Below are 15342 nucleotides of genomic sequence, written 5' to 3' on the forward strand. Positions count from 1 at the left end.
CAGCTTTCTCTTGCTGATCATTTGCCTTTTCCTCTTTCCCTCCTTACATTGTTCGTGTTTAGGTTTTAAGTCTTTCTCTGGAACATTGCTGAATTGTGCGTCTTTTGAAAGACAACTAATTGGGTAATCTCTTACTTTTCATTGCTGTTTACCAATGGTTATATATTTATGATATTATTTATGCTATTTGTCCTGCTGTTTCCATGTTTCTTCCAGGTGGACCCAGGTTTCCTTATTTCCTGTTTTTCCCCAGTGGTTTGGAACAGGTACATCCAATTCTTTTCCTTTAGTAGCCCCTCCAAGTCTTACGATGCCTTCTAACCTTAACCGTTTCTAGAGCTCTCACCTCTTTCTTTCTTCTGAGCAACACAAGGACCTTAACACACTTTCACTCTCATCATGCCTCCAGTTTGGGGCTATTGCTGTCTGGTATTTTGGTTCCATCTTATTGTTTTAACCTTCCACTTTATCATTGTTATCATTATTTATATGCAATCACGGCCCGCTCATATTTACCTGAGTATTCTTTGTTTACCTCTTCTCTTGGTATTTTCTATGTGGGTTTAATTTCCTTCTTCCTGAAGTAGCTTCTTTAACAGTTCTTTCAGAGAGGACTGTTAATGTCAAATACACTGTTGTTTTTCCCCCAAAATGATGTCATTTCACTAGGTAGAGCAAAGCTACAGTTACCCTGCCATATCCCTGGGCCCTTATTAGCTCTGCACGTGTTTGTTGTGGATGACGGTGTCTGCCCCTTTTTGCCCACGGGGAAGATGGACGTGTTGAGGAGTTAACGCCCCCAGGAGAAGCCCTTGACAGTTAATGACCAGTGTAGGTATAGAAACACCCTGCCCTCTCAAGCTAAGAGAGGGGTGATTCTGAGGCAACTGTCTTATCCTTTTGCCCAACTGTCTTCGTGGGATTAAGCTCAGTGGTCCATGTGGTAGCTAGCTTAATAAACATGCCTCATTGGCTACTTTCTTTTCCCTTTATCATGTCCCTACTTCCCTGCCAGTGTTTCCTGTTCTCCCAAATAAGTCATCTGCAGGCCTAAAATTCCCAGGGCCTGCTTCTGGAGGCATTTTAGCTAAGGCACTGCATCTAGAATTATATATGTATTCTCTCTCTATATTTCTCTTGTGTGTATATATATGCTACTATATATATTCTATATATAGAGAATATGTATATATTTCTTAGCACTTCTCGTTGGATTTCCTCATTGTATCTCATCTCTTTGAATAATTTCCTTAGTTCCACCTTCCAGCAAACTTTTCTCTAGAAATGTCTAGTGTTCGTACTTGAATTTTTCAATTAATTTAGTATATATTTGCATTTCTTAGAGTTCTTTTTCAAGTATTCCTGTTCTTTTCTCATGATGTCTTATTCTTCTATGTTTTCAAATCCTGCTCCTTGTGGTAATTTTAAACACTCTTATTTTTTCATCACTACCTGATCAATTTATTACCTGATGTTCCTGAGGGATCTAATCCTGCTTTTGGTTGTGGCTGCTTATTCTAGTTCATGGTGAATGGTTTTCTTGAGTGTTTTAAAATTTGCAATTATGAATTCAGCCCCTAGAGAACTTTACCTGTGGGTGTCATATATGACCTGGGGAGAAACTTTCCCCAGGTCATATATGATCAACTTTAAGATTGATTTATATGCTCTCCTGAAAGTGACCAGAGATGACCTCTGAAGATGGCTCACTATTCACTTGACCCAGAAAACCTCACAAAGTCATGCAAATCAAGAAGCTCAAACCTCTGCAGTCACTTTAAGAACACTCATGAAACCGCCCGGGGCCATCAAGGTTATGCACATTCGAAAAGCCACCAAGGATCTGAAAGATGCCACTTTAAAGAAGCAACATGTCCCATTCCGTTGATATCATGGTGGTGTTGGTAGATGTGCCCCATAAAGTGGTTCCCTTCAAGGGTGTCCACTTTCTGCAGGAGTCTTGTTCCAGCGCTTCTCCTGAGTCAGGCCAAAGCCTCATTTCCTGTTCTCGCAAGGCTGGGCCTCCAGCCTGGAGGGAACCGAGAATGGCTAACCACATAGGCCTGCACTGCTTCCTGCTCACGTGGGCCCCTTTTCCTCTTTGATTCTTGGAGATACTCATTATTTTCCTCTCGTTTTAGTGGTGCACTTAAAGAACATTTGTCCTATTTAACACAGCATTTTAAGATATTTTGTAGTAGATGGATTTTCAGGTTACCCAGTTTTTTAAAAAGCTGGAAATGGAAATTCTTAAGTACCTTTTCTGATGTATAATGCCAATTCTCCCTCTTTGACCATTTCTTTCTTGGGACATTGATCTTCCTTTCCTGGTTGACAAGGGGAATGGCAGAGTGTGGAGGATACGTGTGGGGACCTCGTGGTTTCCCAAAGTCTTAGGGCAGGTAGTACTATATGGGAAGTAGTGAGGAGTGATTTCTCACCTAAAGAAGTCTTAGGCTGCCTGTTGTCATGCCTAGAATCCCACCGTGAGAGTTGCCTTCCTCCCCTATTTTATGAGCTACCCCTTTTTGAAGGAATGAATTTAGCAGATGATGTTCAAAATTAGGCTCTTAGGAATTGGGGGTTGAGAAGAACTGGTGTGTGCATGTGTCTCTGTGTGGCATGCAGTGTGTGTAGTGTAGTGTCTGTGTGCATGGTGTGTATGTGATGAGTTTGGTGTGTGTATGTGGTGTGTCAGTGTGTTTTGTGTGTCTCTCTGGGTGTGGTGTGTTGCCTGTGGTATAGTATGTGTCTGTGTGTAGTGTGTGTGGTATGTCTGTGTGTGTGTGTCCAAGATCAGGAGCTGAGTGGTGGTAGAATCTTTGGGAGGACTATTAGAATTAAACCACCCCGGCCATCATTTTACAAAGGCCTGAACTTATGATGGGGCCCCTCATCTTTAACTTGCCCATCAACCCTGGCCAGGACCCAAATGGACTATTTTTGTCAGGGACCAGGACTGGATCATTCATGCCTAACATGGACAGGAAGTATTAGTTCTCTCCTTCCGCCAGCTACGGTGGCTAAATTGGCTCAGGTTGAGGTATTTTCTAAATTTCCCTGAAAACTGGCCTTGGAAACTGGATCCTAAAGCTTGTTGATCTGGTCTGGATTCCTGCCTTGCCCGACCGGCCTGCCTGGTCATTCCATCTGTATGGGGACGACCAGGGACAGGGTGCTGGGGGGCATGGGGAGGGTAAGGCAGCTCATTATGGCAGCTGCCAAAAGGTCTCCCACCAAACTGTTCAAAGCCTTATCAGCTTGGAGGTGTCTCTAATACCATTTCCTTTCATTGTTTCCTCTTGGTCATTAAGAGGAGGCCAGTCCCTGTATGGCAGTTCACAGCTATTGTGGTGGGAAAGCGGGGGTTGGCGGACGTCACCGCTTTATCTGCCTGGCTGCGGGAAGTCTGCAGCCCCTGGGTCTCGGAGCAGCCAGCCAGGGCAGAGCCGCAGCAGCCCCGTCAGCGCAGCAGCTGCAGGGGAGCATGGCCTAGGGCTGGCAGCACCACTGTGCGGCTGAGTTTTCCAAGCACCTTGGAGACACCGGCAGCCCCATTTGCAGGGGAAGGTATGGCCTTCTGGGAGGAGGGCTGGCCCGGTTGTGGGATAAAGATCAGAGCTGACCCCACCCTCTGGGGAGCTGGGGTTCTTGCTCCCTAGTCTAGACAGGCTTTGTTTAGCGGGTGATTCAAAGCCAGGGACCGTCCTAATTCCCCTCCTCCCTTTACCTCTGGGGCATCCTGTGGCTGCCTCAGCTCCTGCCTGGGCTTTACTGCTCGTACTGCTCTGGTCCTTACGGGGAGCAGCCTGATGTGCCTGTTGGGGGAGGCTGCCGGAGGGGACACCTGCTTTGGGACCAAGACTTGACCATAACTGACATCAAAGTGTTCCTTCCACAGCTAAATAACAGACTGTGTTTGTTTCTCTTTGTTTGGCCTAATGGGGCATTGAGTAGGAAAGGAGTCACCCCCAGTGAATCCCAAGTGACAGACTGCACTTAATGTAGCAACTTTTCCAGAGGAGATGGTGTGACAGGGCTCCTAAGGGACATGGGGAGTGCGCTGCCAGCCAGGATGGATTGTCCCTCTCCAGTGGGCCATACTGTGGACGCCCTAGTCCAGGCCCAGGGCTGCCGGACTCCTCTGCATCTGTCAGATCAACTCGGCAAACACTGGGCGAACATTTTCTGGGTGCTGGGGATGGAGATGAGTGAGGCACTCGTGGAACTGTGTGGTGACTGCCTAGGAAACGTCCGTCATTCCTAAGGGCTCTCCAAGTCAGGATGTCTGGAGTAGGAACAAAGGCTTAAGACAGTTCCAACCCCCCAGTTTGCTGCCAAGTATGGAGGGATGGAGAGGCAAGAAGGAGTTAGGTATGCATCGGCTCTGAGCTTCTGCAGGCACACCAGGAAATGAGAGAGGTCAGGCTGGCCTGGAGGCGTACAGAGAAGGCAGAGCCCTTCTCCTCTCTCTGGCTCTGAGACTGTGGCTTGGGAGAGCGTGCTGGGGGGTGGGGGGAGGGCTGGCTCATAGTGATTGTTACTCTTGGGCCTGGCCTTGGCCAAGGGTTTTTTTTGGGGGGGGGTTGTGGGGGACAGCACTCCATGTTCAAAGGCAAACATGGGCCAATGAGGATCAGTATTTTCTCTTGCTTAGAAAATAATGGTCTTCCCACTTCATGAAAAGAAAGTAACACACACCAGCAGCCATCTGTGTAGACAGAGGTTACCAGCTCATTTCTCCTGCTTCTCTGCAGATGATTTCTGCCAGGCTTGCAAGGATGCTTCTTGCCTTGGCCCTCACCTTGCCAGGTAAGTACCACAGTGCTCCTACTCTTCACTCCTACCCCAGGGCCAATGGGAACATCCCTCTTTCAGACTAAGCAAGTGTGCGTGCGTGTAGCTCACCTGGGTGCCTGCCTAGTGCCAGGCTTGTGCTGGCCCTGCCAGAGTGACTGATTGCCTGGTTAATTCCCCTGGTGAAGGTTCTGCAGAGCCCCCGCCCCTGACTTGTGTTGCTCAAGGAGCAGGTACCCGCAAATGCCTTCTCCAGTTGAGGAATTAAGAAGTACAAAGGCCACACAGAGCAGTCCCATACAATGAGGCTGGAGGATGGAGAAGAAGGAACCCAAGATGAGGATGGATGACTGGTTTTAGAAGGGGTTGTGGAGGTCACCTACTTGAACCTCTCAGAGTACAGGGGAAGAGACTGAGGGTCAGAGAGGAAAAATGACTGCTTCAGAGTCACACAGAGCCGAGATCCCAGGCCAGCACTCTGTCACCATGTTGTACTATCTTCCTGCTATCACTGACATTCTGAGTCTGGGACTGGCAGGAGAGACCTTCTTCTGACCCTGGCCTGTCTCCACTTAGACCACTCAGGCCAGCATGGTCCAGTCTGCTGCACGCAGGTGAGTCTGGGACAAAACGTGCATGGGTCACACCCCTATGCCCCCCAGCCAGGTGGGTCCTATGCCAGGGGACCCAGAAAATGTAAGAGATTTTCTAATATGGTCCCCACCTGCCAACACACACACACAAACACACACATACACAGTGTGAGGGTGGCAGCAGGGTCCCCTCAGAGTTAGCGTGTGACCTGCAGGAGTTAATACTTTATAGATTTTATGTGTCAGGCACATGGACCGATCTGTTTAGAAGTAATCTGTTCAAGATACACAAGTAGATTAATGTGCAAAGATGCTCATTACAATCTATTTTTATATCAGAAAATTTGGAAACATGCTAAGAACCTAACAAAGGAGGTTGTATTATATACATTTAGATGCAAAGTGTAGTACAGTCACTAAGAATCACATTTTGGAAGTATGCGCAATGTCATGATAAATTTTTGACAATATTGAGAGATTGGTTGTAGTTTGCATAGGATAATCATGATTTTGTAAATGCCCCCACAACTGTGTATACACTGTAAAACAGAATAGAAAGATAAACACTAAAATGTTAACTCCAGCTGTTGCTGAATGTTGGTAACAGATGATTTTAAATTTTCTGTGATTTTCTTCTGTACTCTCCAATTTTTAATAATGAACATGTATCACATTTTAGATGGGTATGTAAATGGTATTAAACCAGATAAATTTCCTGAAAACAACTGTTCCCCCATTGTTCCTGTGTGTTCTGGGTCATACCTGGGGGCTGAAGGCAACAGCTTCCATCTCATTTAGGGTGGGAAGTACTTCCCCACAGCCTAATTTCTGTGAGAGGCAGCCTCATTTCTGCAAGGCCAGAATGCTTTGGGCTGGTGGTTCCAGCTGTGCTCACCTGTGGTCTCTCCCTCCAGGGACCCTTTGCGCAGAAGGGACTCTTGGCAGGTCCTCGATGGCCCGATGTAGCCTCTTTGGAGATGCCTTCGTCAACACCTTTGATGAGACCATGTACAGCTTTGCTGGAGACTGCAGTTACCTCCTGGCTGGGGACTGCCAGAAACACTCCTTCTCACTCATAGGTGAGTCTGGGGCACCGGAGGGGAATACAAAGTGGGAGCTGGCTGAGCTCAGCCCTGGCATGTGGGGTGGGGGAACTATAGGCAGGGGGTGGCCTTACAACACTGGCCTTACACACTGGCCTTACAACAGTGTGTGATCTGGAAGATCCCTGCAGAGAGCATGGTGGGGAGTGGCCTTTCCATCACACCGGGCTCCCCTTGGCTTTTCCCTGGGTCTCTCTCCATGGGAACCTGGTGGGATGTAGAGTGTCTTTATGCTTCTGCAGTGATTATGTCCACTGCTCTGGGTTCAGGCTACACCCCGGGAGCTCCAAAGCATCAAGAGGAATGATGGCTCAGAAGGTGCTTTATAACAGGCAAAAGGAAAGGATCATTCCATGTTCTTGGTGGAAATCAGAACATCAGGCCAGTGTTGAGCACTTCCGGTGTTCCTGGAAAAGTGCTGGTACTATGCCCGTCTCAACTCTGCACCCCCACAGCTGTTCTGAGATGTAGGGACAGATATAGTCACTGCTGTTTCCAAATGCAGACCTCATGGAAGCTGCTTGATTCTCCCAAAGGGTGGCAGATAATAAAAGGAAGACCTGGGTTTTGATCCTGGGTTTGTCATGATGAAGGAACTTTCCCTGCACTGTGGAGAGAGGGCACTTTCCAAGGCTGGGAGTGAGGCTGGAAGTGGTGATGGAAAACTGTGGTTTGGTGACCTTCCCGCTCTAAGAATTCATCAGATGTGGGAGATGCGGGAGCGAGGGATACTACACAACATAGCAAAAGTGGGGGTCTCAGCCTTGGGGAGGCAGAGACAGCAGTGGGCAGACCTGAGTCGAGGAGAAGAAGAGCAACCCCACCTTCCCTGGAAAGTTGAAGGCTGAGGCCCTCCCACCTCAGGTGGTCCCAATGTTTATTTTAAGTGGCTTTCTCTACCTTGAAAATCATGGTGCATTTTCTGGAATGTGAACAGAATCGAGAGCATTGTGCTATGTGAAATAAGTCAGAGAAAGACAAATGCTGTATGATCTTGCTTACATGTGGACTCGAAAAACAAAACAAAATAATATGCCACCAAACTCATAGGAGAAAGAGGCAGATTTATGGCAACCCGAGGGGGCAGGTGGGGGGTGGGAGAATTGGATGAAGGGGTTCTCAGTTCCAGTTATAAGATAAATAAGTACTAAAGGTGTTATATGTATAACATGGTGACTGTAGCCAACATTGACGTATGGTGTATTTGAAAGTTGCTAGGAGAGTAGATCTTAAAAGTTCTCATTACTAGGAAAAATGTTTTTCTTTTTTCCTTTCTTTTTCTTCTATCTATCTATCTATCTATCTATCATCTATAAAATCCATAGCGGAGATAGTGCAGACCCTGTACCTGAGATGAGTCTGGGTCTGTCCGTGGACATGGAGGGTAAGGAGAAAGATTTTAAAAGAAGGAAATAATGACGTCCTCTCTACCCCATGGCTGTGAGCTCCAGTGGTATTTCCAGGGAAGGGGGCCCTCTGGAGACCCTTGGGTGCCTTGGGGGNCTTTTTTCCTTTCTTTTTCTTCTATCTATCTATCTATCTATCTATCTATCTATCATCTATAAAATCCACAGCGGAGATAGTGCAGACCCTGTACCTGAGATGAGTCTGGGTCTGTCCGTGGACATGGAGGGTAAGGAGAACGATTTTAAAAGAAGGAAATAATGACGTCCTCTCTACCCCATGGCTGTGAGCTCCAGTGGTATTTCCAGGGAAGGGGGCCCTCTGGAGACCCTTGGGTGCCTTGGGGGGTTGCTGTCTCGACTTCACAGTGTTTTAGCTTGGCTCTGCTGCAGACTCCTTACCCCGCAGATGGTTTGTAGGCAATGAAGTCTTAGTACCAGGCACAGAGTTCACATTCTGGGGTCAGGGGCTGGAGCAGCATGTTGGAGAAGCTTCCTCCCCTGCTTAGACGCAGCTCTGGACCCCTCCCCCATAGGGGTAACCCCCCTAGTCAGAGGGACTCAAGCCATGCTGGTGCCTCTGGGCTGTACCACCCCCTCCTCCAGGAAGCACCCCCTCCCCGTCAACTCCGCACTCTCCCCGGCCCTGACGGCTCTGGCCCACCCCGTAACTGGGCTCATCAACTTGTGCTGACCGGCAATTTTCGTCCCAGAGGACCTGGTAACTCAGTCCCCAGCAGCAAATGGAAGCATAGAACCCAGAGTTGGAGTCAGAAAACCTGTGCTCTCTGCTCTCCCTCCCCATGGAGTGTCCTCAGGGGCATCACACAGTGTCACTCAGCCTCCCTGTCCTCCCTTTAAAAGGCAGATTCTGTGAGGAGCAAGGGAGATGTGTGTTTCCACTTGTGAAGTGTCCCCTAAACCTTTATGCTTGACTGCGGCCACCATGCGCAGGATGTACACTTGTTGGACATGAACTTCATAGAGAGGAGGGGCTGCTGGGTGCTTGGGAGCATTTCTGTCAAGGCTATGGTGACATTCACCCCCTCCTCAACACACATGTGTGGGTTTGTGTGGAGGCCTGCCTCTCGGGCCATCCTCTGGGCTTTGTGGCCAAGGAGTAATCGAAGGGCTGTGTTAGGCCTCTCTGTGTCAAAACATCTCAGTGGGACTCCCCTGTCATCCCCCTGCCCCTGGGTCCTCATTCTTATAACAGCCTGCTCTTGTCAAGTGTCCGTTTTCTGCAGGTCATTTTCCTGGACCAGGATGTGGGGCAATCACACTTCAACGTAAATAAGGTTAATTCCCACCACAAATTGTGCTGATAACCTCAGAGAGAATGTGGCTACTTTTTCTGTTTTTGGTGGAGGTGGTGGGTCGGGCGGCGGGGCATTGGGAAGAAATGATCTGAGGAGGTTGGGGAGGGAGGGCTGGCCCCGCTTCTCCAGGGGCACTGGGGCCAGGGGAGGGGTGCGGCGGGCTTGGACGCTGTAGGTCTGGTTCTGTGAGCATGACTACATCCTCGTGCACATCTCTGCTCCATTGTTCTCCAATGACATCCTGTTTTCTCAGTTCTAACTCACAAATTCCCATTCCTCTCTGAGTGTCTGTGGACCTTGTGCACATCCTGAGTGAAGTGTTTATGTCTCAGCCTGAAGGACCACCGGCTGCAGAGGGGAGGCCCTTTCCTTGACCAGGCCCCTCCTGACCAGACAGGCTCCAGGGTCTCCGGCCAAGGCCACAAGCACAGGGAAAAGGAAGAGATGCCAGGAGTCCTGCTTGGAGANGGTGCGGCGGGCTTGGACGCTGTAGGTCTGGTTCCGTGAGCACGACTACATCCTCGCGCACATCTCTGCTCCATTGTTCTCCAATGACATCCTGTTTTCTCAGTGCTAACTCACAAATTCCCATTCCTCTCTGAGTGTCTGTGGACCTTGTGCACATCCTGAGTGAAGTGTTTATGTCTCAGCCTGAAGGACCACCGGCTGCAGAGGGGAGGCCCTTTCCTTGACCAGGCCCCTCCTGACCAGACAGGCTCCAGGGTCTCCGGCCAAGGCCACAAGCACAGGGAAAAGGAAGAGATGCCAGGAGTCCTGCTTGGAGAGACTGCCCTGTGTAAGCCACACTGCAGGATCTGGCACCCAAACCAGAGAGAGCCAGAAGCGCGCTGAGTCACTTCCCCAGCGAGAGCCTTAGTCTCCTGGTCGGTAAATGGCATCGGACCAGATTTCTGTTTCTTGGTGTTTGGATAATGGTCACCTGTATCAGAACCACAGGAGTGGAGGGTGAGCTGTTGGTTAGAAATGCAGGTTAGGATGCTCCACACTCTAATGTCCCCGCAGCACTCGGGCTGCTCTGGCTCCAGTCCCCAGCCTACACCCCCGGCTGCTGTCTCTCCACCATGCAGGGGGTGGGGGACCTTGTTCCCCATGGAACTCCTCAGTCACTGAGTTCAAGAGGCACGGGGAGAGTGTCCCTGGTTTGTTTCAGTCTCTTGGAGGGGAGACCCAGCCCCCCTTCTCTTAGCAGCTGCAGGAAGTGTTAACCAGCAGGTAGATGCAGTGTGGGAGTCGCCCCTCCACATGCTGCCCCTCCCCCCGGGCCCACAGGCAATTTCTAATGGCTTGTTCTCCTAATAGCTGCACTTTATCTGATTCCCCTGAGTTCTGCAGGGAGGGAACGAAGCAAATAAAGTACGATCTGGATTTCTCCCCTGCATTAATGGTTAACTGAAAACAATACTCAGATCCGTGTTAGGCAGCTTTGTGGCGCAAAAGGAGATTTGGACTCAGAGTCAGAAAACCCAGGGGTGGGCGCTGCCCCGAGTTAACAGTTTGTACACCAACTGTTCTCACTGGGGTGAGTGTCCTCCAGAGGACAGGTGGCAGTGTCGGGAACAGTTTGGGTTGTCACAGCTGTGGGTGGATGCTGCTGGTGGGTAGATGTGGCTCATACACTACTACGCACAGGACGGCCCCACGGCAGAAAAGTAGCCGCCCCCACAGTGCCAAGGGGGAGCGGCCCCGCTGTCAGCGTGGGCTTTCTTCACCTGTAAATTAGAGCCAGTCTAGGTCAGTGGTTCTCAGACTGAGCCACAACCTGTGAGTCACCACATTAACTTGCTGGTTGTAACCAGTGTTTACAAAGTAAATGCAATGAAATAGAAGACATCAGAAAGCATCACAGTGCACGGCACACAGCGAGGGTCATATATTAGGTGAAATGTGTGAGTGTGTGCACACTGGGCCATAAAGTAGATTGTGTTTTTACTCTGTTTTCTGGGGGAAAAAAGGTTTTAAAGCCACATGTTTTGTTCATCTCCGAGATTTGTAATGCTGCCACAGTGTTTTTCTGAATTGGAGACTTCTCCAGGATGCACTTCCAAAAACCCTCTTGCTGCCCTCCCTGCCTCAGATGAGGTTGGACTGCACTGGGGGCGGCAGCAGTTCCACGGGCTCCTTGTGGATCAGTCCTCCCTGAGGATCCCAGGCCCAGGCCCTGTCACACACCCCTGCCCCTAGATGGGGGATGATCCTACATAGCCGGTGCCACGTCCCACGGAGACACTGACTCAAACGCCACTCGGTGGGTGGTCAGCCTGCCTCCTCTCCTTCCTAGTGCTGACATTTCCTGGGACCACACAAGCTGACCCTTCCTTCAACTACTTAAACCAGCACCCAGTCTGAGTCCCAGCTCTGTCGTCACTCACCAGCTCTGTGACGATGGGCAAGTTACCCGAGTGCCAGCCACCTGGGTGGATCCAAGGCCCCTGGTCTGTGGGGCCAGGCTGCCTTCATGATTTCTGTGAGCAGGGCGGGGGCTCCACGCAGCAGCACCTGTGGTGGGAGCCTCAGGGCCCTGTCTCACATTCCCCTGGTGCTCTCTCGTTCGACTGTTGTTTCTCCTGCACTCTTGGCTTGTCTAGCCTCTCAGGTTCTATCTTTCCACCTGGGCATGGGTGACCTCTGAGCTTTCCTATGCACCTGCTCGGCTCTGCCCCCTGGGGAACGAGTGACTGTTCAGGTGACTTTATGCCCTGGAAGGCCTTGCAGAGTGACAACTCTGTAGCTGCAGCGTGGTGGCTCACCTTCAGCTTCCGCATTGTATCCAAAGCCTTCCTTCCCCTCCCTCCAGCCACACACTCCTTGCTGGCTTGTTCTCATGGTCCTTTCTGAATCTCTATGAAGGTGAGGGACCACCTGCTAGAGGCAGAGGCACCCAGGAGTCCTCTCCTGTTTCCGGGAGTGAGAGGCCTTTGGCTCAGAGTCCACAAACTGGAGGAGTTACCCAGCGAAGCAGGGACAAAACCACCCATCCCCCTGTTCTGAGGCTGGGGGTGGAGGTCAGGGAGAATTGTACTGATAAGGAGATGGGTTCTGTGGCCATTAAGGCCCCAGACACCCTGGCCTCTTGGGTTCATTGTACCCCCTCCAGCCGGTGGTGGTGGATGGAGCCAGCCCACTGCAAGCTGGGGGTAGAGTTCAGTGTCAGCCTCCACAGAGACCTGGGAAGGGGTTTTGTCTTTGGTCCGCTGCAGACTGGAGGTTGTTGCCAAGCTGTTCCATTTGTTTGTGTTTTCAGTATTTTATTATGAACATTTTCCAACATGTACAGCAGCACAGTAAAGGACCACATACTTACCACTCAGATTCTACCATCAACATTCTACTCTGTCTAGTTTTGTGTCTTTCTCTTCAGCTAACTTCTGGCTGTCTGACAGTTTGTCCTATGTTTTAAAGATGTGCTAGCTGCAGACACTGTGGGCAGTGGGAGTGCTGGGCAGGCAAGACTCCTTAGTCAAACAGGGAGAAAGCCCTTCACCTTGGCTGGCCCCTCCTGTAACTGCTGACGGTCTGGAGCTCTGCAGGATGTGGCCGGTGGGCTCTGGGCCTTTCCTGGTGGCCTCTCAGCTGCGAACACTGTATCATTCAAGGCTCTCTTCTTAGAATGGGCTAGTTCAGTGGTTTTGAACTGGTACACTGCAAGAATTTTTAAAACGTGAGATACCTGACCCTTTACTTAGGGGCACTGACTTCTTTTCACTTAGATTGTCAAATAGAAAAATGACAACAGCCAGTGCAACAATAGCCATCCAGTGTGAATGAATCAGAATTGTGCCTATTTTTGGTCAGGTTGGCAAAAAGTGTATTTTTTGGTGTGCTGTAGAATTTTAGCAATAAGCTTATGGGTGCCATGAGATGAAAAAGTTTGCTAGTCGCTGGGCTAGTTCTTCACATGTGATGACCCTCACTGAAATCTCACCACGAACAAGTTACTTTCTGGCTCATTCTGGTTGGTTAGGCGTGTGTAGGGGTCCCAGGTGGCCCCAGTCCTCAGGCCCCCATTGGGGACCCCCCCACCTCAAACTGCTGTGGGACTGTGACGGAGGTGTCCCCTTCCCCCACTCTCCTTAACCCAGCTGTGCTGGCAGGACCTCGCCCCAACAAACCTCCCAGATTTCCTGGACTTGGTTCCACAGACATTCTTGCTTCCTTTTTTTTTTGGTGGAGCTGAAGCCCACCCTCCCCAGACCTCAGTAGGAGAAGGCACATTTCCTCATTTCCAAGGTCAACTCTCCAACTGGGCCCTATGCCCCATTTCCACAGGAGCCCCAAGGCACTGTACCCCTCACCTTCCCCCTCTTTCCCCAGCATCTTCTGTCTCTCTGTCCTTACTGGCTGTCCTCAACTTCCCTGCTTCCATCAGCTTCCCAGGCTCTAAGGCCTGAGGCCAGACTCTCCCGTGCTCCTCTGTTTCCTTCATCTCCATGGCTGCTCAGTCCTCTGAATTCCGAGGGCCCTGTGTGAGGAAGTTATCAGAGACTAGCTGTGGGACTGCAAGGTCTTCATAATGATGCAAAAATGTGTCTGCACTTGGTTTTCTGCTTTTATGTCCCTGCCACCACCTGTGTCTCTGTCCCTCACAACCGAACCATTGTCACGTAGCCAGAGACTATTTCATCATGTGTTTGGCTGCCCAGACATCTCTAAGGACGAAACTGATTACTGATTGCATCTTCATTAAGTTCCCCAAATGGAACGAATGGCTTGACCTATAGATTCTCTAAACTTCTCCCGGAGAATCAGAATCAGTAACCTGAGGTGGGACTCATGAATCTCCATCTTAAACAAAGCACCTGTTTAGGGCTAGCCTAAGAAAACACTTTAAATAATACACGCTGCAGTACCTGTTAGCAGTAACTTACTTTGTTGCTTTTATTTGCTACCTTACAATATTTTCAATGGTTGCACGCTCCTCTTATTTTTGTATTTAGGTTGTAAACTCCCAGAAGGAAAAGGTCATATGTTTATATTTTGCTTTTGAGAAATATAAGGGGCTGCCAGAGGGCTGTGTATCCAGAAGACACTCGGTGTTTTAGATGAATAAGTAGATGGGTGAGGAGCAGTATTTTGAAGGAGATTTTTGTTGTCCATTTGTTACGTCTTTTGTGGGAAGTATTCCACTCAGATAAGATTACAGAGATGATGAGTATGAATAAATGTATTGACTCTTTTGGATAATGATCACCATTATTGACTCTTGTCTTTCAGGAGACTTCCAAAGTGGCAGGAGAGTGAGCCTCTCTGTGTATCTTGGGGAATTTTTCGACATCCATTTGTTTGTCAATGGTACTGTGCTGCAGGGGGACCAGAGGTAAGTCGGAAGCCCAAAATGCATGAATGAGAAAAAGCTCTGGGAATTCCCCTTGCACGCACTGTCTCATCTTTCAGATGAAGAAGCTGGGGCCCAGAGAGAGCAAGTAAATGTGTCCCGAGGAAGCCAGTGTCAGGGCTGGGTGAGAGCCAGGACTCCTGACTGCTGGGCTAGGCCCGCGGCCACTTTGCATCATAGTCTGAACTGCACCATAGTTTGCTTAGGGTTGGAGTTGAAGGGTGGGAGGGACAGCCAGAAAATACATGAGAAGCCCACTTCCTGAGCCTTCCCTTGTCCCTCCAGTGTCACCATGCCCTATGCCTCCAATGGGCTATACCTGGAAACCGAGGCTGGGTACTACAAGCTGTCCAGTGAGGCCTACGGCTTTGTGGCCAGGATGGATGGCAGCGGCAGCTTCCAAGTCCTGCTGTCAGATAGATACTTCAACAAGACCTGTGGGCTGTGTGGCAACTTTAACATCTTCGCTGAAGACGACTTTAAGACTCAAGAGGGTAAGCTTTTCTGGGGTGCCGTTTCCTGGGGGCATGGTTATGCTAGTAACTTCACTGTTCACACACCTTCACTATGGCTCCGGCCCTGGCATACCCATCGTCTCCCTGTGACCTCACCTCCCTGGGTCTTGTCACCCTTGTCTCTTAGCATTCCATCTCACTGCCTAGACCTCCCATCACATGCAATCTTGGAGCTCCTCAGACCCCACTCGGTTCAACTCTGAATTCCCTATAGCAACTTATACGTGGTGGATGGTTGGTAAGTGCTGGGTGGTTTGAA

The 15342-nt window shown here is 49.7% G+C and overlaps 1 protein-coding gene across 2 annotated transcripts in view; it reads left to right on the plus strand.

The window, feature by feature from the left end:
• The first annotated feature begins 3348 nt into the window (after nt 1–3348).
• The window catches only part of VWF (von Willebrand factor), a 122936-nt gene continuing 110942 nt past the window's right edge, over nt 3349–15342 (plus strand). Inside the window, exons 1-5 of one of the 2 annotated variants that reach the window (XM_037067833.1) lie at nt 3349–3570; nt 4658–4812; nt 6305–6469; nt 14448–14550; nt 14854–15062. In XM_037067833.1, coding sequence (XP_036923728.1) covers nt 4758–4812; nt 6305–6469; nt 14448–14550; nt 14854–15062 — 532 coding nt within the window. In that variant the 5' untranslated portion in view covers nt 3349–3570; nt 4658–4757. The remainder of the gene's footprint in view (nt 3571–4657; nt 4813–6304; nt 6470–14447; nt 14551–14853; nt 15063–15342) is intronic. The other variant, XM_037067832.1, reaches the window with a different exon arrangement.

This window comes from Sturnira hondurensis, unplaced genomic scaffold (genome assembly GCF_014824575.4).
Source record: "Sturnira hondurensis isolate 20B ecotype Veracruz unplaced genomic scaffold, ASM1482457v3 Scaffold0017436, whole genome shotgun sequence".
In the NCBI taxonomy this organism is placed as follows: Eukaryota; Metazoa; Chordata; class Mammalia; order Chiroptera; family Phyllostomidae; genus Sturnira; species Sturnira hondurensis.